Source organism: Aythya marila (genome assembly GCF_965140915.1).
Source record: "Aythya marila genome assembly, chromosome: 10".
In the NCBI taxonomy this organism is placed as follows: Eukaryota; Metazoa; Chordata; class Aves; order Anseriformes; family Anatidae; genus Aythya; species Aythya marila.
The window spans coordinates 15,032,942-15,055,547 of NC_139051.1; the positions used below are offsets into that span (position 1 = coordinate 15,032,942).

The 22,606-nt window shown below is 44.7% G+C and overlaps 1 protein-coding gene across 1 annotated transcript in view; it reads right to left on the minus strand.

Moving 5' to 3' along the window:
* Positions 1 to 9,188: 9,188 nt before the first annotated feature.
* Positions 9,189 to 22,606, minus strand: part of POC1A (POC1 centriolar protein A) — a 54,899-nt gene continuing 41,481 nt past the window's right edge. The window contains exons 10-11 of the mRNA XM_082767799.1: positions 21,865 to 22,002; positions 9,189 to 9,472 (exon numbers count right to left, since the gene is read on the minus strand). Of these exons, the coding sequence (XP_082623925.1) occupies positions 9,374 to 9,472; positions 21,865 to 22,002 (237 nt within the window). The 3' untranslated portion in view covers positions 9,189 to 9,373. The remainder of the gene's footprint in view (positions 9,473 to 21,864; positions 22,003 to 22,606) is intronic.

Below are 22,606 nucleotides of genomic sequence, written 5' to 3' on the forward strand. Positions count from 1 at the left end.
TCCATCACCTTTGGCCAGTGCTGCAGTCTGGTGGGTCTGGAATCTTGTACACGTCCTGCATGGTCCCAAGAGCCACAGTTGAGCAGAGGAGCCTGGAGCTGTGCAGGCTACAACTCTCCACCAGCTAAAAACACAGCTCACCAAAACCCCATGGCACTTTATGGCTTGTGGAAAGCCAGGATAGCTTTCAGCTGCCATGGGATGCTTTCCCAGGGGGGAAAGCTGTTTGCCCTTTTTATGTTTTGCTCAATAATCAGCTCTGGGGACACACAGCATCTGCTGTTTGTGCCTCTCCCTTGCAGAACCCCCCTGGGGGTTATTAGCTCCATAATAAGTCTTGCTCTCTGCACCTATCTGCACTTCCCCACCCCACTGATTTATTTTTTTTTTCTGTGTTAGGAGATGAACATGCTTAGGGCAGGCAGCCTTTGCAGTCTGGTGATGGAAGTCTGGTGGTCAACAAGCCCACTCTGTCAAGGGCTGTCCCACTCTTACCTGCCTGTTCAGGGATCCTTCAGCTCCATCCTCTCCTCGCTGGTGTGACAGACGGTGAGGGTCAGCAATGCCTTTTGGTGGAGCCTTGCTGGAAGGAAAAGGAGAGAACTGAGTCCTGGTATTTGTCTTCATGAGCAAATCATGGCTTAGCTTGAGGATGGGATGGGACATTAAATACTGGGATAAGGATCATACTTAACACTTTTAAAGAGGTGTCTGACAAGGCCACAGCATGCGCCTACATTTACTTTGACAGCCAGGTACTCAAAGGTACGGTGCTGTCACGGCTGGGATGGTCTAAAGACCTAAGGCGACACCTCCTATTAAACCCAAGATAGGTTGAGAGGGGAAAAAAAGAGGGAGGCTTTTAGATATACAGACACCCTTGCTCAAAGACCAGGGGGTAAGCAGCACCTTTCAGAATGAAGGCAGGCTGAGAAGCAGCTCTCCTCCTCCAGCAGCCTTTTCCCAGCACAGTCCGAGCAGCAGGAGCAGCACTGGAGCTGCAACGTCTCCCCCAGAGCAGCTTTGGGCAGGGCGAGGGTCAGCTCTGACCAAGCCTGTGCAATGCCACAGTGAGTGAAAGGAAGGCGGCTTTAGCTGATATTCATTTAGCTTCCTGCTGCAAATTTCCCATCACTGCAAATTAGCGAGGTGTTTGCACCTAAAAGGCAGGCAAGCCTCTCACAGCCAGCACAACACTCTGTGGCCAGGGCAGCACTTGCTTGCAGGAAGGAGCAAAGGTGCTTTTTATTTAAAAAGAGCAGGGGGGAAGCTACTTTCCTGAACACTGGGGCCAGGATGGAAAGTCCAGATAACACAAACACAGGGAAAACTTGCCGCTGGCTCTCTCCTCCCAGTGGTGGAGCTGGGTGAGATGGTCGCATGCGATTTCAAGCTGCCTCCAAACGTCAAGAGGTGGAAGCGAGGGAAGGGAAACAGCCCCCAACCACCGTGCCAATTTTCATCGCTATTAAATATAATCATCTCTGCTCTCTTTAATCTTCGCTTCTCCTCTGAGACCTGGCAACAAAGGAAGCCTGGTAATGAGGCAGGGTAATTGTAGTGAAGAATGTAACCTCTGAGACAAGTTTGCTCAGAGCAAAGGGCAGGGAGCACAGGGAAACCCACCAGCCGCAGGGAAATGAAGCATCGCCACCTGACGGGTGAGAAAAAGGGAGCAGAGCCAGAGACCTGCTCACTTCGTTTCTTGAAATAAAGCAAGTGGATCCATTCCCAGCACAGGGATTGATTCAGCACCAACCTCAAGCCTTCCATCAAGAATTTCACTACCTTAAACGTTGCTGCATTTGTTAACAAGCGGGCAGCAAGGTTAGCAGTAGTGTAGGCAAAGCAGGCGGTTAATTGAGGCAACAAATTTTCAGAGGTGGCAAAAGAGCTGGCCACACACCAGAGCCCTGCAGAGCTGGTTGCTGTGGCCGAATCCTCACCCACAGCATGGGAACATCAAGTCATCTCTGAATTAGCCAGCATCGACCTCTGCTGCCTTTTGCCATGCTGGGGAGGTGATGGAGGTAACTGCAACCAGGCAATCGTTCCTGGGGATGTGGGCGCCGGAGGGGTTGTTGGCACAGAGCTCTGCAGCTCTGTCTGGAGATGCAATCAGGGAGAAATCCCGCAGTGGGGAGCAGCACTGAGCTGGGGTTTCCCCCAGGTGCTGCTCCCCACTCCACCCTCGTTACTTCTCTTCTACATTTCAAGTTGGAGTGGTTTATTACCCAGTGCCCAGATTCCTCAATTTACTACCTGATAGAAATATGGGGCAAGTTCATCCCCAAGCTCCTCCTGGTCCTGCAGAAGATGCCTCTATCTGCATCCTGAGCAGGTATTAAACCCACTCTATACACTGGCTGGCTCAGAAGCTGTTTCTTCTGGTGGTTTTGGTTCCTTTTTAAAAAAACAGAGCATGGTTAACAGCTGGCTCTTGCCAACACCAGCTCGTGACCGTGCCCAAGCCAAGCTGAAGTTTCAGACCCCTTCTCCAGCTCACAGCAGTGCAGCTGCAACAGCTGAGGGAAAGCCACGGCTGGGAAAGCTGACGGCCGGTTTGGGGCTCAAGACACTAAAGTTAAAGGGACCTGTGGCATCCCACCAGGCAAAAACAAGGGCTGTTGCAGGTGCATTAGGAAATTACAGCCTGGACAGTCACGGCTTAGATGAGCTTTGTTCCATCTTGTGCAGGGTGCTGTACAGGGTTGGCCCTCCAAAAATCAGATCAAGCAGCCCTATGGACCACTGCGAGTTCAATGCCACCAGCACAGCGCTGGCGAAAGGCATCTCAAGAATCTCCAGCATCCTCAGGAGCACCTCGTCTGGATCATGCCTCCCCTCTCCCACCTGGGCTGCCAAATTGAGAAGACCAATCCCATGGCCCATCCTATTCCTGCTGCTGCTTCCCTGCATGCCCCACAGGCACTCAGGTCAGAATTTCTGCTTCTGCCCCCATCCCCTGGGTTGCTGTCCAGGCACCGAGCTCACGGACAAACCACTCCTTTGTGCTCAGGTGAGCTCCTCTCTGGCACAGATGCTTGACTGATGGGGAAGGCCGTGCCAGCAGGCATGTTTTCATATTCTCATTAAGCACACCTTGCTCCAGACACTTTGCAGCAAATGTTCCTTTTTAAGGTCTATTGATTTCATAAATAATAGAGCAAAGGAAAGAAATACATCACGTAAAGACACAAGTCCAATAGCCTCTCCCTTAGGAAACCAACAGGATCTACAAAAAAAATTAAGCCAGCAGGCAGGCATTGATCTTTAAGCAGAAGATGAAGTAGCATTAAAGATATTTCTTAATCAACTTAGCAGCACGCAGGTGCAGCCGTATTCCAGCAGGTCACCTTGAGGGGTCTTGCTCTCCAGGCCTGCAGGCTTGTAGCCCTCATTTCTCACAAGAAAACGCTTCCCAGGAACCGGACTGAGACACTCGAACACCCTAAGCATGTTTGTCTTAACACAGAAAGTCAGCGGGGTGGGGAGAGGGCCGTGTGTGTGGACAATGAGGCTTAATACGGAGCTGAGAGCTCCCCTGTGGGGTTTTTGCTAGGGGGAGGCACAGACAGCTGTGGAAGCACCCGCAGCATTTTGTCACTGCTGCACTGCTCTCCCTGGGCTTGGGACTGAAGAGACCGACTCCATTACAAGTGCAGCTGGAGCTCTCCCAAACCCTGCCTCTCCGCCACGCACACGAGATCTTAGTCTGCCACTGGGGCCCATTTCAAGAGCTTTTGTTCCTGTACATCCCCCGCTCCCTATGGTTTTATTTTAGCCAGCTGCTCTCCAGCTGTGCCACCGCTGCTGGGGACCACAACCAGGGAGATACCTGGGGAGAAGAGTCTGAGCACGATGCTGCCATCTCCACCCCAGCCCTGTGCCTTGCTCCATCTCTGTATTATAAAATATTATAAAAACATCACCCTACCAGGGACTGCATCCACCAGTGTGAAAAGCCACAAAAACAGATAATGAACGGAGGAGGAGCTTTGCAAAGCTTCTCCAAGTTAAATGCAGCCTTTCCCTAAGACCTCAAAAGCAGAATCCAAATCCAATCGCCCTCTTGACCTGACTGCATTAGCTGAATTTGAAGCTGCCTTGGGGTTTGGTTTCTTAAACTCTGTCACCACCACCACCGGCAGATGCAAGAAGGACGAAATGCCACAGAAGTGAAACTGGTGCACAGCTGCAAAACCAAAGCCTGACCTCTCTTTCCCCACATCTATCCAAGGATCTGTGATTAAGCCAGATGAAACTTTCAACCGCAGCAGGAGCCAGCGGACCCCCGGGCTCTGCTGAGTTTCCTCTGCTCCTGGGCCACCGATTAGTAGGTGATGAGCTGTCACACACGTCTGCCTCAGCCACAATTAGTGCATGGGAACAGCATTCAGAGCTTGCACAACGGCACCGGCACCCCTATCTTGGCTGCACTGCCTGCTCGCAAGAGACCAGGGCAGTGTTAGTCCCTGATTCCTGGAGAAAGCTCTTACCTGGTGAGCCCAACGTGCAGCAAGAGCCTTCCCCGGCCACACGCCTGCATCAGAGGACACTGATAAAGGAAGACACGTCTATTGCCCCAGGACGAAAGCAACAACGTCCTCTGAAGCAACCACAGTCTTTCGGAGGAGATGGAAGGAAAAAGGATATTTCTAGGCTTTCACGGGATGAAAACCATCTGGCTGCTAACCCCTGAGGCAGCCTTCCTGACTGCACGGACCAAGCAGCTACACGTGGCAGAGTGGATTCACAGAAGGGGAGAAGCAACAACCACCCCCCCACCCTTATCACGTTACAAGGAGTTTCTCCTCCTTGCAGGACCTGATGGTGCTCAGCACCCTCAAAAGCTGAGAGGGCCCGCAAAATCTGCCTGTTTCAGCGGAGCAGGGAAGTTTCTCCTCCATTCAGACGATTTGCGTGTTTCAAGCACCAAAGGCTGGCTCTGACTTTCAGCTGGCCTGTGTAAAGGTGACAATGGAAACTTTGCCCAAAACAGTGTGTTTTTGTAGGCCCACACGAGGGGAAGTCTGGGTGGAACAGCTCCCAGACAGCTGCTACATAAATACTCATAGAGGGAGTGGATAAAGGGAAGTGAAGCAATTCAAGAGCTCCATCCAGGCAACTGCTCAGCTTAACCCTTTCATCAGCTGAAAGAGCAGCTGCCACCAACTGCACACGCTGCACAGCAGCAAGCTCTCAGAGTCAGTGGGATCAGCTTTTGTGCTACTACGTGTTGGGCATCTGCTGCAAAACCATCCCGATGGCTGTCTGAAAGCCTCACAGCACGCAGAACATGACCATATCCTCGGCTTGACGGGGGTCCAAAGGACAGCAGCAAGTTACTGGCTGTGTAGAAGATGCCTGCAGGGAGCAGAAATGGTGAAAAATAGACGTGACAGGTTTTTGGCACGGGGTCACCATACCCATTTAGCCTGTTTGGTGACAACATAGCAGTGAGGTTCCAGCTGTATTGGGGTATTGAGGGGGAAAGGCTGGAGTGAGGATAAAAACCTAGAGGTAGTCAGTGAGAAAAGACTTCCTCACAGATGGCAAATTAATGGTCTCAAAGAGTGGTCAACCAGGCTGTCTCAGCTGCTGCTAAACAGGCAATGAAATACCCTCTGCCAGAACATCCCCAGTTGTTCTTGGATTGAAGAATGATGTTTGCCTGCGATGGTGGTTCTCTTGCAGAGCTGGACAAAGATCCCAGCTTTCCCAGAGACACATGTAAAACTTCCAAAAGCAGGCCAAACCCAGTACACAGATGAGCATCAATAGGTGAACATTCTTCCCATCGCATTTCCTTCTCGAAGCTACCGCTGATCAGGTTGCACAATTTGAGAACTTGCACTGTACTGGGAGATGAACCATTTCTAAAAGCAAGGGAAGAAATGTAGCTCCACTTCCACATCACAAGCAAGAAACCTCTGCAAATGATTTGTTTTCCTCCCCTCCTAGTCACTTGCGTTTCAGGAAACATTTTGCTCAAGAGTAGATCTTCAAAGCCATGAGATAATAAGTGTTCCATACCAAAAGGCTGGCTAGTTTAAGCCTGGCTACTTTGATCATAGATGGATTTTATTTTCTAGTTAGTTGGCAGACACGTGTACTGTTATGCAGGCAGAGGATTCTCCTGGCCTTTTCACTTCCCAGCCAGAAGAGCCAATACCACAGTGCTCTGCTGCTTTTGCTTATTCAGTTATGAACTAAACTGCAGTATCTGTCCAATTCCAGCTCCCAGACAGGAAGGAAAGTGGGCAGTGCTTGAGGATTCTTACTTTTTCGCATATCACGGTTATGTTTAACATGCTCCATGCTCGTAGCAGCCAAAAAGCCATTTGCAGCAGCCTTCAGGCACAGCCTGCTTCCCCAGGGGGCCATTCTGGGCACAAAGAACCGTTGCTAAAAGTTGAGTGAGGTCATACATCTGGCAAATATAATGGCAACAAATTAAACTACTTTTTTAAGAACTTGGCTTCCAGTGTGCCTTGGAGATCCAAAACAAAAATCTTTAACTCTTTATAGCCTCCTCATGCAGAGCTCACCATAAGCAGTTTTCAAGGTAAGTTATATCCCTGCATTGTGTAGGAGTGATGTTGGACTAGATACGTACGTGCTCCTCCTTGCTCAGCTGATCCACTGCTCCCTGAGTGATCCGCTTCCCAAATCAACTGCTGTAGATGTTTCCAAGTCAAAAATCATGAGTGTAAAACCAAAGGTAGATTCAAACCTCCAGTATGGATGCTGTCCTGTCCTCACTGCATGAGAAACATGGTGCTTCATAGATGGAGTTGAGCATGGAACATAAGGACATGATGGCTCCTCAGACATTTCTGAGGTTGTTGCTCAATGTTAAAGGGTGAGAATTATAATTTAAAGTGTCGTGCTTTCTGCACCTTGCTTGCTTCTTAAGCAGTACCCTCTCTTTAAAAGTGCTGGTGCATTTTAAGTCCTGAAATCCCACTCAAGGTAAGAGGCTGTAATGAGGGGAAAGAGAGCACATTGCTGAGATGTTGCTGAGATGTGGGAAAACAAAATGATTGAGATGGAGAGAACTGTCAGAAGAAATTCCCTCCGTATTACCCCTCTTGCTACCTAAATCACATTAAGTTTGTTAGATTCCCTCTTCCAGCTCCCCATGCCCACCCACTGTGGGTTACTTTCACAAGAATAGATTGCATTGATCAAATGAGTGCTTTTATGAAGCTGAGTACAGAAAAGCAACCCTCACTGCATCTCATTAGCTTGCCCTTCAGCACCTGAGCATCTTCTATATTACAAGCACAATTATCTTTCAAATGGATTCACTCAGAACATCTGAAAGGAAAAAAGCATCTTTATCAAATGTGCCCAAGTCATTTGTATTGCATATAGTATTTTAGGGAGAATGGCAAATTGCTTCTGTGGTCTCTAAGACATTAGAGATTACAAATTAAAAGGAAAAGAAGTGAAGTTTGAAAACTGATGACTTGGAACAGCTTAAGTTCTCTTCTCCCCTCCCCACCCCCACCCCAAAAAGTCAGCCCACAACTCTGGGGATCAGACTGATAAAGTAGACTCTGACAACTCATTTTTGTCATTGCTTCAGTGGCAGAACGGCCTCCTTCTAGCAGAAAACTGGCCATGTGCACCTCTGAATCCCCTCCTTCCCACCCGTCCTGTCACGACATCAGTTCATTTCAATGAAAATGTCATCAGTCTCTCAACAGAAAGCCTCTGAAAGCTTATAGCAAGAGCATGGAAGAATTTCACTGAATTGATTCCATTAGCGTAATCTAAGAGAAAATAATAATTTATCAGAGTGGGAGCTTAGAGACAGAAAACAAACAGTCTGTGGTGGAGCAGAGAGAAACTCAGCTCTATAATCCACCCAATAAGCATGGAAATGAGAAAGCCCTCATCTTCCTGCAGATGAAAAAGAGTGAAATATTGTGGTGATGCCAACGAGGGGTTCTTAGAGAGGTGGAAAGTACCAGAATGGAAGGAGATCAGAGGCTTCCCAGTGATGACAAGGGAATGCAAACAGCTTCATCCAGATGGGACAAGAAGATTAACACCGTCCGGATTCATTACAGGCGGACACAGCCTCCAACAGGAACAGGTGCAAAAAAAAAAAAAAAAAAAAAAATCAGGCTTGGCCTTAAGACTTGCTAAGCCCTGTGTGAAATAAGAATGCCAGCCAGGTCTCCAGCAAGCATCTGAAATGCCCATGGCACATCTGGAGATGGAAGCACTGGCGAATGCTGTGCAAGTGGGACAGCCAAGGGCAGGGATTGAGGCAAATTCCCTCTTTTAAGAGGTCAGAAAGATGGTAAAGGAGGAGGGCTTCATTAACCCTGAAATGCTCATGTTCCCACAGCTCATTTCTTCAGGAATGTACGTAGTAGATTATTACGAGAAAGGAGATCTCCAGTGCATGTTAGCAGAAGAGGTGTTGGAGAACAGGATCTCCCAGAAGTCCAAATTCTTGTGCAGCTACATATTGAACACCTGCTAAAGCCTTGAAGTCTTAGAGGTGTGATGCGAGGAGCAGGGTGACAGCATAGGTGTGAGTGATGAGCTATTCGACTGCAAAAACATCTGCAAAATGATTGAAAATTAAAGGCAGTCCAGTGTGAGAAGAGGGCAGGTTTATGACTGCAGCAAGCATGCTGCTATTTGGTTGCTTTTTCTCTCCCTGCCTTTAATTTAAGTGGACAAATACAAAGCAAAAGCTGCTTGGCAATCCACTCTGCAATCTGATCTAGTAGAGCTAGGACCTTTCCTCCAGCCTCAGCTCAGCAAACCATTTTTCACGCGCTGCATGAGGGAGCAGGTTAAATCCTTCTACTGGAAAAGCCTCTGCACAAATCCAGGATCTGATCCACTTTGCCAGATTTGCCAGGCACCATTTGGGACTTGGTGGGACAGATCCTTGTGCAGGTGCGAGTTGCACTAGGATATCACATGCTTGCTCTGACCTGAGAACAGAGGTGAACTCCCACTGGCCAGGATATCCTGGGAGCTCTTGCAACATACAGCCAGCAACAAGCCTAATGGCCCAGGCCAGACATTTGACAACTCTAGGACGCTTAAACATTTTAAGGTTAACTCAGCAGCAGCTAAGGCAGAACAGATGCAGCCTTTCTAGCTAGTTGTTACAGAATCTGAAAAACACAAGAAATCACAATCATTGTCCACTCTTACAAATAAAATCTTCCTTTTATTCTAGTAAAGTAACAAAGTTTTGTATTTACAGATACAATAACTGTACATATCAATTAAAAATTGACTGAGCTCAAAATCGTTGAAGTCACACACAGTCTTTTAAGAACACAAACCACTGCAAACCTCCAAGAACCTCCATCTCTGCTCCTTTCTCACAAAATCAGTTCACTTTGTTCTGAATGATTTTCTGCTGGTTCTCCAGGCATTCCTTCAGCTTGTCCTCTGTAAGCGTCAGCCTCTGCTCCAGGATGGAAACTGTCTGCAAAACAAAAGGCAAGCTGCTGCTCAGCCACTCACAAAGACAAGCTATGTATGCCACTGTACTGTCGGTGGGTAATGAAATCCTAAATTCAAATGGGAGTATTTTGAGATATTTCATGACTGTAACTCCAGGATCAAGCAAGAAAACCCTCCCAGTGCAAGGCAGCACAGTCGGGTGATAGAAGGGAGTTAAAAACCAAAGTGGCAGCATCTACCTCAATATAATGCCCGAGTATTTGTGTAATCCAGTTACCTCACAAAGGGATTGTTAGAGCTTTCTCCTAGAGCTGAAGTCATCATGGACAGGATACACAGGAAGAACATTTTAACCACGTGGCAATAAAAGCCTCTGCTGAAAACCTTTTATTGATCGCTCCGAAGTAATCAGGGGGCCTACCTATGCAAACCACTTGCAGCTTCCAAAGGCACCAGAACGGCTGATAACAGGCAGTGATTGTATTTAATGCTTTAATACCCATAAACTTATCAGCAACAATCAATAGATTCATATTCTGAGCATTTTTACTGCATAAATAACATCCTCTTTCAAAAACAAAAGGATGTCCAGAACCTCAGACTTTAATATAGTAATTCAAATAAACTTGGACAACTGCTATTTGTATAGAAGTTATACATAGAAAGCCTTTTAATAGCACGTTTCATAAACACATCACTAAGTGCTTGACAAAGGAAAGCAGGTCTCTTTATCCTCATTTTACAGCTGGGGAAACTAAAGCACAAAGAAAGGAAGCAGCTTGGCTAAGGTCACTTGAGTGACCAGGAAAAATCTCCTGCAAAATGATTTGGGGAATGAGAAGAACGGTGGGGAGAGTAAGGAGAAAACACAGCCATAGTGAAAACACAACATCAAGCACTACTGCAAAACTGTTTCCCTCAGACACATCACAACACCACGTGTTAACAAAGTCAGGAAGGGTTCTGCATCATAGGATTTGCCCCAATGCATTTTTTTCACCCCCAAACACAGCTCAAAGCTTCTTTCTCCTACTTACACACCACTGACCCGTAAAGAGGCAGAATCATAAAATCATACAAAGGCCTGTGTTGGAAGGGACCTCAAAAATCACCCAGTTCCAACCCCACTGCCATGGGCAGGGACACCACCCACTAGATCAGGTTGCCCAGGGCCTCACTTAACCTGGTCTTAAACACCTCCAGGGATGGGGCATCCACAACCTCTCTGGGCAACCTGTTCCCGTGCCTTACCATCCTCCAAGGGAAAGATTTCCTCCATTTTAAACCATTCCCTTTTGTCCTATCATTATCTACACAAGAGTTCTTCTTCATCCCCTTGACCAGGTGGCCTGTAGCAGACCCCCCAGTAAAGGACAAGCTGTCCTTTATTAACTCTCACCCACCAGCTCTCAACCTTTACATGGCTGTTTCTCAAAGGCAACTCTTCAAAATCAATTCCTTCCCTAATGCAGAGGACACCATCCCCTCCCTTCCTTTCCTGTCTATCCCTTCTGACAGCCTGCAGCCCTCTCCCTGTGTCCCGTGTCCCCAGTGCTATGTCCCCAGTCACCTCCCACCACCGCCACCCCACAGGTGTGCCCCAAGAAGAGGAAGAGTCAACTCCTGCTGTGTAACACAGCCTTGCTACAACCACAAGCTCTGCCCGAAGGAACAAACCCTGCATTGCTTAGATATTCCCCTGGCCTATTCCCCTAGCATCATTTAGTTTTATCCTCCTCTATTTCTACCCCTTTGAGGTGCAAGAGCTGCTGTACACAGAGAGCCCGAAGAGAACTTGGGGAGGCACCAGGTGCAATCCCATAGCCAGCAGGAGACCTCCTGTCTGTTCAAAGGAGAGAGGATTTTATCTGATTTGAACCTAGCCATGGCTATTACCTACGGGCTGTCTTACAGATGTCAGGAGCACAGCAGGCTGAATGTCTACAGGGGTTTACAGCAAAGATCTCAGCCTGCAAACAACCAGACAGCGAATGGAAAGCAGCAGGGATCCTGGCTTCTCCATTTAGAAAAGGAGAACAAGTGACTCAAGGCTCAGTGATCATTCAAAATGTGGGGGGTAGGATTGCATTCAATTTCCTTTAAGAAAAAGATGTAATCAGGTGAATCACATCCTGCTCACACAACCCTGCAAGAAGCAAAGGCTCGCAGCTACTCCTCGCAGCTACTGCTACACGCAGCACGGGGAAACAAAGCACAGATAAAGTGGATTTCAGAAAATGTTGAATTTGAGAAAAAGCTGCAAGAAATATGCTCTCTGCTTATACTCGTATACAATTTCCATTTCAATAAATTTGCAGTGAGCATTTTTTGGAAACAAGTGGAAAAGGAGAAGTCAGGAGGGAAATTCAGTAAGTCCAAAGAATTTCAGAGCACAGTCCATTCGGGTTTGAAATACACAATGCCCAAAATACACGGGGCACCTGATGTCCTAGTAAGGTAAGGGAAAGTGCAAAGAAGCTATTACTATTATATTGTAGTTTACACACATACAAAAAGCTTCTTTATTCCCCATTGACAGAGTTTTACAAAGCTTCCAAGTTGCTATTCATAGGGCAAATCCTTGTTGGTACACAAATCAAACTGCTGCGTGATTTTGCTATTACTTTTCAAGAAGGTAACAAACCAACAACGACCCCAAGGAGGCACATGCCACCAGCCAGACTCGGTGAGGGTTCATCTGATGCAGGTTTGTGCTCATTCTGTTTCCCTACGGTAGGATCCCGGCTTCCCACAGTGTCAGAAGCCGATTACTTTTCTTCGCTGCATACCAGGAAATGTTCATGAGAAACTATGTAAAAAAAAAAAAAATTAAAAAAAAAATGCATTCTACTTACTTTAAGTTCTGGTGAATATTCAGCTCCATCCTCCCTCATCTGAGGGATCCAGCAGTCACATTTGCTTACATCATGACAAACTCCCCACGCCATTCCCTCAACGTTATTTTTACTCCCTCAACCCAGTAATACCAGAGATCCGTGATGCCAACCCAAATGCCAGACCTACTTACACTTTCAGTTTTCATCAGCATCTTTCCTTTAAGTCTTGTTAAACATTTCCTTGCCTGACCACGCAGTAGGGACAGTTTAACCACTGTTAGCCCTAAAGTGGAGGTTTTTGCAGAGCCCTAGGGTAATCCATCCAGTGTCTTTTGAGGACTCTTGTTGATAAGCAGAGCCTGGTGCTAATTGAATCCCAACAGACACCAGCTCAACAGCTGGATAATCCCATGCCCAGTCAGCCAAGGGATGTCCACAAGCAGCACGTAGGATTTTCGATGCCAGATTCTCACCAGCCTTGATCAAATAACAGCAGAGTGGACACAACATCGCCCCAGTTCATTACTGGGGATTGCAGGACCCCAAAAAACACTGATTTGCACAATGTTACTCAGATTGATAACAACAGAAGGAACACAGGCACACACAAGGACTGCAAAGCAGGTGTGCCTTGCCCATGTGCAGGCTAAATCTTACAGTTGAGCCTGGTCCTGTCATCATTAACCATTTCATAACATAAAACCCCTTTCTCTGCTGATCTGCCTTCTCCGAGAGGTAGTTTCCTAGCCTTACTTCAATAAAAAGATTGCTAAAATTTGCCCCATCCCTAATGTTAACGGTTTCACTAAAGCACGTGCTAAAAACTGTTCTGCAGGGCACTAACGTGTAATGTATCAAATAGCCCAAGGAAGAGCGTTAGTTCTGCCTCTTCAGATTTTTCTTCCCATATGACATGTTAATCTACAAAGACAGAATTTTCTTTCCAGTTTATCCAAAAAAAAAAAAAAAACAAACCTTCCTGCAAAAGAACAGTCAGTAAATGCAGAAATGTTACAATGGAAAAAATCTATCAATCTAATAACAAATGTAAATACAGGGATTTCTATCCACAAAGCACAAAGACACTGGAGTGACCACATCTCTGTATTAGGATTACATCATTATTTAATTCTCTTTGTACCATCTTATAATGATGTTAGCGGGATAACACAGTGCCCTGAACTTCTATGTGTATGGCAAGCATCAGTCAAAGTGGAAGAGGCTTTGTGCTGCTTATCCACACCAGCACTCCCATCAGGATGCTGTAAGGAGCTGCATTTATTCACCCCATTGGCAGCTAAAGCTAGGACGTTCAGAGCAGTGTCTGCTCAGTTTCTCCTTGCTCACAGTGGCACAGTCGTGTTTCAGTTCCTTCTCACAGACCATCTCCACTGCTGAAGCTCAGAAGTTCATTACAGTCCTAAGCCACTATCCAGTTAATAGGGACGAAAAGAAAAAAAGATATCTTGCAATATCTTTATAATTTCCCTGCAACAGCCTCTCCTTCCCCTCACCATAGGAGGACAAGCAGAGATGGAAGGCAATGCAGCAGGAGAGGGGATGGAATTCCACCAAGGGGATGGAATGGACAGCCCATGGGTTTGCAGAATGAAACTAATCAGGTCTGGCCTGGACCCGCAGGCTTAATTGCTCTGCCTTTTGTAACGTGCAAGGCACACACTGGTTTGGTTTTGAAGAGCTAATTGCCCAGCTATAACCTCCTGTGGGTTCCCTTGCTTTTCATAAGAAAGGTCATGTCAGTGCTCAACTCAGTCCCAAACTGGAGCAGAAGCACAGCAAGTAAATTCCATCACAAAAAAAGCTGCGTGGGCATCCAAGGGGCCAACAAAGTCCCTCCTTGGCAAGTGCCGACGAGTGGGTTCAGAGGTACCCATCTATACTTCCTCTAAACTAATCCAATGAGCAAATAAACTACCAGGTGAACGCTTTCTACCCAGGCAGCCACAGAAAACAAAACAAGACAAGCAAAAAAACAACCCTCCTTCCACAGACAATAGCTTAAAATACCAGACTTTAACAGTAAAAATGGGAGAATGTGCTCAGAAGTCACACTGAGGTTCAGGTGCAGACCCGTCCAGTGGGCAGTGACCTTTCCTCTTGCCAGCCCAAGCTTTGCCAGGACTTGCTGTCAGTCTCCCTTCCACCTCAGCAGCTGCACCTAGGGAAACTCAAAGGAGACCCCTGCTATTAGCAGGCAGCACTCTTCACGCACAAATTATAGCTTAACACAGCTTTGAGATGGGATCAGAACACCCAGTACCTCTGAATCATTTTCATCAAAAAGTGGTGGTTTAAACTAACCAAGGGAGAAAATCTCATATCTGAAGGTATAAGAATACACAAAACCTTCACTGGCAGTAACACTTCACACAGCAAACACACAAACACAGTGCTCTTTGAATGCCAGGACGTACCTTACACTACTGGTCAAAGTCTCCATCTCACAGATCCAGTGCACTATTAGCATTTCTCTAGAAATAATTTCACCTTAAAAATGATCAAATAAATACAATAAAGCACTTTTTCCATTCAAACTAAAACAAAATCTCCTACCCCAAAAACATTTTAAGTAAGTTCTGTAGCTTCTTACCTCCTTTCTTCTTTTGAATGCAAGCTCTAAAGTAAATTCTCACAAAGTCTGTTTGCATGAAGTATTTCACAGCAGCATGATTTAAGGATAGCACATTATTTCGGAATGAAGCAGTTTCATTCAGTCATTTAGTCTTCCCCCATCAATATTTCCTTAATGCATCTTCCTAAATTTTCACACTTTCTTTATAGCATGCTTCAATTCTGCAAACTTTTCTATCTGGTACCACAAAACACTTTGCCCCAGTGTGGCTAGCCAGGGCTATATTGGTTAGAGTTGCTGTACAACCATGGGTTATGAAATCCCAGAAGCAAATGGGATGGGGTTTTCTAAACCTGTGCTCCTTTCACCTCCCAGTACACTCCTTAAAGTAGATTGCAGAAGTGGCTTTGACAGCTATGCAACAGTCCCAGTATAGCAATACCAGTGTCATTGATTACAGTGCTCGTTCAAACCTTTCTCTCAGAAAAAAAACAACACATACACAGTACCTGAAAATTCTAGTCTCATCCACTTGGCCAGACCAAGCAGCAAAGTAGACAAGATACCACTACCGAAATATCACAGTGATCAAATGGCCCCTGGAATACAGAAAAATGGATATCCTTTGTATTAAATCAAGCCTAGACACCAAGATGAGGAGTCACAAGCTCTGCCAGCGTCCTCTGTGCAATGCAGGGACTCAAGGCATGCGTGTCAGCTGCAGCTGGGCCTTTCAACTTGCAGCCCTTTTACTAAGATGTCTCAGCACTGTTGCTTCAGGCTCGATGGTTGATAAGCCAAAGCTAAACTGATGGCACTTGCATTGGATGCTGCAAGTTTTGGGGAGGGAAGGGCTGCACTGCCTGCTCAGGTATGGGCACAGCCTCCCTGGTGCACAGCTCCCAGACCTCGGGGAGCCAACCAGCCAAAGGAGTCAGAAGACTTCATGTTTCACCATACAGTACGAAAATACAGCGAGTTAAGATGAGCTTTGATGAAATATCCGAGTAGGTACTACAAAAGTGACTGTACCATGCTTAGCAACTCCAAAAGGCTTAGAGGTCTCCCCAGCCACAAGGATGAGGGTGTGCTTCAAAGACATCCTATATACTTTCCCTGCCACCCAATTTAACTCTGAAAGGATGCAAATCACTCAGCTGAATTAAGCCAACTGCTGGTACCCAGTAGATAACCAACAACTTATATTAAGCGTATCAAAGGATACTTCTTCAAGGTCTGCTTGTGAAAAACGCAAATCATGGGAGATGTTGAGTGTTCCTGCCTGTTGAAGGCTAAGAGAAGGTGAAGGTCTGCGGGACATCCAGGGAGACAATCAGCATTTTTGAGAACCTGGCCTCTGGGCTAATACAGAAGTATCACTGGGAGTGTATTTAATTTAGGCAGTCTTAGAAAGCAGAAAAATCCTTAGAGATTTCTGTAACAAGCATATTTTGGACGTGAATTTCAGAACTTGGATGATACTATATAAGGACTGGCAAGAAACAGGGTACCTCATTTATTTTGAGTAAGAGATCATCAAAGCTACTGCATCTCCAAAAGATGGTTCTGCATCATAAGAAATAATCTCTATGCCCCTTAAATGAAGATTTAAAAATGAAGCTCATCTGGCATTTCACAGATTATTCATGTTGGAATGCTTGCTTTTCATTTTTAAAGATCACTTGGATTTCACACAATTTCTTTTGTAATAAAAACTGATTGTTATCTCATATTTGTTGGGATTTCTCATAGCCAGTGGGTATTCAGGCAGTGAAAGTAACTAATGAACCACGACATTTGTGCAAGGCACAGGTAGCAGCCTTTGTGATCCACAAATAAATTAATTTTTTTAAAAAGATTAATTTACTTATAACTGCTTGAAGTCATGTAAGGATTTATTTTATTAAACCCATTGTTTAATCTACTGTTGTGGTTTAACCCGGCCGGCAGCTAAGCACCACACAGCCGTTTGCTCACCCTCCCCCCTCCCTCTCTGGGATGGGGCAGAGAACCAGAAAGAAATGAAAGCCTGCGGGTTGAGATAAAGACAGTTTATTAGGACAGAAAAGAAAATATAATACTACTACTCCTAATGTGTACAAAACAAGTGATGCACGACACAACTGCTCACCACCTGCTGATCGATGCCCAGCCTATCCCCAAGCCGGTCCCCGCGCCAGTACCCCCACCCTGGTCAGCCCCCCCTATATATTGTTCAGCATGACATCAGGTGGTATGGAATACCCCTTTGGCCAGTTTGGGTCAGCTTTTTTTGTCCCCTCCCAGCTCCCGCTGCACCCCCAGCCTGCCCGCTGGCAGGACAGAGCAAGGAGCTGCAGAGTCCTTGTCCTGTTGCAAGCACTGCTCTGCAACAATTAACACTTCAGTGTGATATCAATATTATTCTCATCCCAAATCCCAAACACAGCACCCTACCAGCTATTAGGAGAAAAATTAACTCTATCCTAACCAAAACCAGGACATCTGCATTCAACATCTCACAGAAGAACGGGGCAATTTGTTCCTTACCAACAGGTTTTGAAGACCATATCCCCAGCTGTAAAATGTAAACTTGATTTTACTCATTTGCATTACAAACACTGCACACACATTTTGAGTTTTATTTAAAAAGCATCCCATTTCTCCTCCAAGTCGTTTTATTTTTTTTTTTTATACTAAATATCTTTTTAACAAAATATTTTTCTCCCCATCTCTGCAATCTCTTCTGGAAGAAGTGAGATAATCCTTTAATCTCACTGGAGCTAAACTGTCCTTCAGTTCTGGCTTGGATTACCTTTCAGATTTAGTAACTCTTCACATTTCACTGCGTTGTTTTCTCCCAGCTTCAATTCCAGATTAGCTTGGGATGGATTTGAAACTGTTTCCTGTGGGTAGATTACCACAGCTATTTATGAACTTTTATGGTAACCTCGTACATAGAATCATTTAGGTTGGAAAAGGCCCTTAAGATCACCAAGTCCAGCCATCAACCTAACACTACTAAGTCCACCATGTCCCGTACACAATGTCCACAACTCTCTCAGATGGAGAGCATGGAATGCTTCATGTGGAACAGACACTTTCCTTCTTCCCACGTGAAGAACAGTGGCTTTTTCCTCAGTGCTCACTGCACACCTGTGCTAGGGCTTATCAGAGTGAATGGAGCAACCACAGGTGTCTGGAGTGAGGGCAAGACTATACAAACTCTTTATGATAACCATTGGGAATACAAATCTTCCACTGCAGCTAAAATGCTTAACTCACAGATGATCATCTTTCATCACAGCAGTTCAGCTGCAAATGCAGGAAATACATTTTAGATAGCACATCAAATAATACCTGCTCATAATACCCACTCCATTTTAGTTTCAGTCAAAAATCACTTTTCTACTCCAGAACATTAAGGATAGATTATCCTTAATCCAGAAAAATTATTGATCATGTGCTACTCCCCTGAAAAAGGCAAAGATTGCTTTATTTACACATGAAATATGGCTACAAACCATGTTTAGAAAAAAGTACGAAGAGGCTGTCAGGTTACATTAGACCACTTTCTTACTTAAACCACAAAAAGGCTTGACAGACTTGCAGTGAGAAGAGGAAAGCTTCATCGCATCAAAGACCTGTTTAAAGAAGGCTGTCAAAGCCCTCATGAGTAAAATCACAGCATGAAGTTCATAATGTAAAAAGAAAGCTTCATAAATCTAAGGGGGACATGTCTATTAGCTATACCATTTACTGCTAGATGTGGTATGCAACAGCCACTAGTTTCTTTAGTCCTTACTAGAGGAAGTTGTATCAGAAGTGCCAACTGAAGGAGCAAGTCAGTTCGAGTGCATCCCACTGCACAGGACTTAATGCTTCTACAGCCTCAGCATTTCTACCTTCAATTGGTGTCTGGCAGGAAGAGACCTCTTAATAGAATAAAAACGATCCTGCTGTAACCAAGTACATGACACTCCACTTCATCTAGAAATCTATTGTCAGCAGAGGGAAGGTGTTGGTAATTGGTGAGCAGCAGACAATGCAGCTTCAAGCGCGCAGCTCAGTACAAAGCTGTGCGCTGGGTAGCGATGACAGCGTCCAGCTGATTTCTTACTATCACCTCTTTCAGCAGAAAATTAAAAAAAAAAAAAACACACAGCATTTTTTCTCCTTCCCACTTTTTACATTATACCCAGGTTAGCACGGCAAACCTTGACATGAGAGCTAAGGAAGTGTTAGAAAAATGATAGATTAATTTTATATTTACATTATTTCCCTGAGTAGCTTATCAGAACTTTAAGTTTCCTCCATGGTATGTCTCCACATTATGTTAACGCAGTGTTGGAAACTACGATGAGCACAGAGAGTGCAAGAAGTCGAGGTGGTACATTAGAAATACACCCAAGCTCCCATGGAGCTAACAAATTAGAAATTCCTGGAAAACCTGTAGACAGCTTCTGGAAATGGTGTGTCTGTCCCTTCTCTATAGCTAAGAAAACAACATAAACAATTTGGTCCTGCTTATGCCATTAGAGTTGTCTTTAAGGAAGCAATACACAGGAATTACATAACAATGATTTCTAACAGAGCACCAGGAGACTTCTGATACAGTCTCAGCCTTTCTTGAAGAAGGGAAAAATGCTGATGCCTGTATTATGTTATTTATTCATGAAAGCTTTTAGTCATGTATTTATGAAAGCTTTTTTTTTTTTTTTTTTTTTTTTTTAAGAAGTAGTGGTGTCCTTCTTTCATTGAAAGATGTCTGCAACTCCGAAGTTCTTGTATAAGAAACACCCAACATTAATTTGAATCTGCAGGAAGCAGCACCCAGTTATGCTTTGGCAGAAATGCCTAGGAAAGATAACCAGACAGGTATCACCAGCTTCTGTTTCCATCTCACTCAGACCAGAGCTAGCTAGCAGATTGCTGTTAGTCCACCTGGTCAACATCTAATGGCATGGAAGAGGTAGTAATGATGCTCTGCTGGACCTGTGCTCCCTTCTGTGTTATAACCCATCAGCACGGTGTGCCCACAAGGGAAAAAACTAAGTCCAGATACACCAGCAGTTGCTCTCCAGTTACCTTCCATTTCTTTGCCCTGCTAACTGCCTGTATCCCCCCTCTCATGAATCTCATCTCCTAGTACAGGGATAAGGAATTCTTCCATGTTCATTTGCACAAGCTTGACAGTTTTGTGTTAACTTGTTTCACTTCTAAATACTAAAATGAAAATGAAGCAGTGCAAAACCATTTCAACAACGCATCAGGAACATCTACTTGCACACATGCATGGTATTAATATAAACTACAACATACAATAACTAGAACCAATGGGAAATTAAGTACTGTACAATGGCAAAAAGATACAGGTAAAAGGTTGCTGAAAGCAGTTACTCAAGGCAGGGTGTTTTTTTTAAAACTATATTTTCAGGCCTATTTCCAATTTTATTCTAAAACCTACTAATTTATTCCTCCCCCAGTGATCTCAGTTTCTCTTCTTTTTGCTAGGTTTAAAACAATGTTTGGATTTTTTTTTTTTAAACGGTTACACAATACCTTCTAGAGATGTTTGCATTGCTTGTATCTAGTTTAAATCCCACATACACTGTTTACTGCAATATTTGCCTCCTCTAAACACCTATGGAAGTTGAAAAGGAGCCAATACACATCCATCATCAGAACTGTGAATCTGATTTATGTAATGAAAGATAAAGATCGCATTCCAAACTTACTAAGGAGACAAAAACAAAAACAAAATATTTTGTGTATACACTTGGTTGCGTTTTAATAACAAACATGCGGGTCTAATGTCATAGAAGATTTTTTTTCCCCCTCTAGTGTTCTAAGGATTCTGAAGTTCTAAAGACTACAGAGAAGTGCTTTCTTGCATTTCTACCAAATGAATTTTAAATATCTTGTGGTTTTCACTCTATACTATTTTAGACTGTCTGTAGTCCTGGAATGCTTTATATCCCTAACTCAACCCTACTTCAAACCCCTGTTGAGCTCTCCAGTCCGTCATCTTACACTTTTTTTTTTTTGATAATATGTACTTCTCTCAAGAGAAGAGAGCTCACTCAAACCAGTAATCAGTGTGTTCAATACACAGTGTTCAAGATCTGCTTGTTCTTCCCTAGAAACAACACTCAAACTCACAGAAAAGCCCTCCCACACAGATTTTTTCCTGATAACCACCATGGTGTCATCTACATATCGCTGGTGTTTACTATCCCATGCCTTCTCCCTGCTTCTCACATTCCTCAAAAATACACAATGAAATTAAATCCTAGCTCAGAAATAAATATTTCCTAACGCAAGCAATGAAGAACAATTTGGTTAAACAAACAAACACAACCAAAAATACATCTCTGTCCTCAAATTCTTATTAAACAAACATATGCTGTGATGGATCACCGTTACCAGTTGGTGTTGTTCAAGCATTACTTAGGGTCTCTGTAGAAGTATATGGTAATGCTTCTGCAAGGGATTAGTTGTTCGTTACTTGTGGGTGAGAAGCATGTTTGTGAGAAGGGCACAGAAGGGCCCAGATGTATAGATGGGAGGAGAATACTGCAGAAATTGGACTCTGTAGGTGAATGTTGGGTGAGGGAAAGGAGAAGGATCTGAACAGTTTGCCTATAGACTGCAATGTAACAGGAGAAGGACAAGAGGCTGATTACTCACCAAGACAGAGTCCTACTGCCTGCTATTTTAGCCACACCTTCAGGCGTTACCTTGGATAAACCTTGGCTTAGGATAAGGTACTACAGCTAGCTCAGTTAGCTCTCTGCTAGACTGCAGTGCAAAGGAATGAGGGGAAGAGCAGGGCCTGAGTTGGAAGCTGATGGGAGGGAACGGATGGTGTCATGCTGATAAGCAGATAGAGAGATTTATCGTTAAACTGCTAAAAAGCAGGATAAGTGTAGCTAGTCCAAAATCTCTATGAAGCTGTTGCAAAATATTCCCATTTTCATTACAAAACCAAGCAGCAAACCATACCTGAGTCAGAACATCCAGCTGTCCCATGATATGCTCCAAGGTAGTTGCAAGACTGCTGTCCTGTTGCTGCTCGTGGTTCCTACCAGAATCCTGAGTTTTAGTTTTCTTAAGGTGAACACCGCAATCCATTTCTGAAAGCTAGAAAAATAAACAGACAATCTGCTATTGCAACGCAAACTGCTGGAGAAGGGTTTCTGTTTTATGAATGGTAAAGAACAATTTATGTTGGGAGACTGTCAAGAACAAACAGTTGCATTTCTCTCTTGCCCTTTTAATAGCACAGACTCTGTTAAAAAAGGAAAAGCTGCTGTGGAACCATCACTCTCCACAGTCTGGAGGGGTGTGTGTGTTGTTGTTGTTATTTTTTTTTAAAGCCTTCATCAGGAAAGGCAAAGCTTACACAACAATCTTGGAACAATACTGCTAGGTTTAAGATATATGTGTGCAAAAAGCTTTGTCACGTTCATGTGCTCCACACACATAGACTGTACAGGTAAATGGAGACTTACAGGAGCCATGTGAAGTACTACCTCCAAATTACAGAATGAAGCAAGCTACTCTGACAGGAGTCAAAGTTATTTCACCCCAACAGCGTAAGGAGAAAAGGGCTTAGTGTACCACACTAAAGGCTCTCTCCATCTTTGTTAGCTGCAGGAAGGAAAGGATGCAATACTGCAGTTAAGTTCACCATGATCCAATATGCATTGCAACACACAGTTTTGATTTAATGCTTATAATTTTA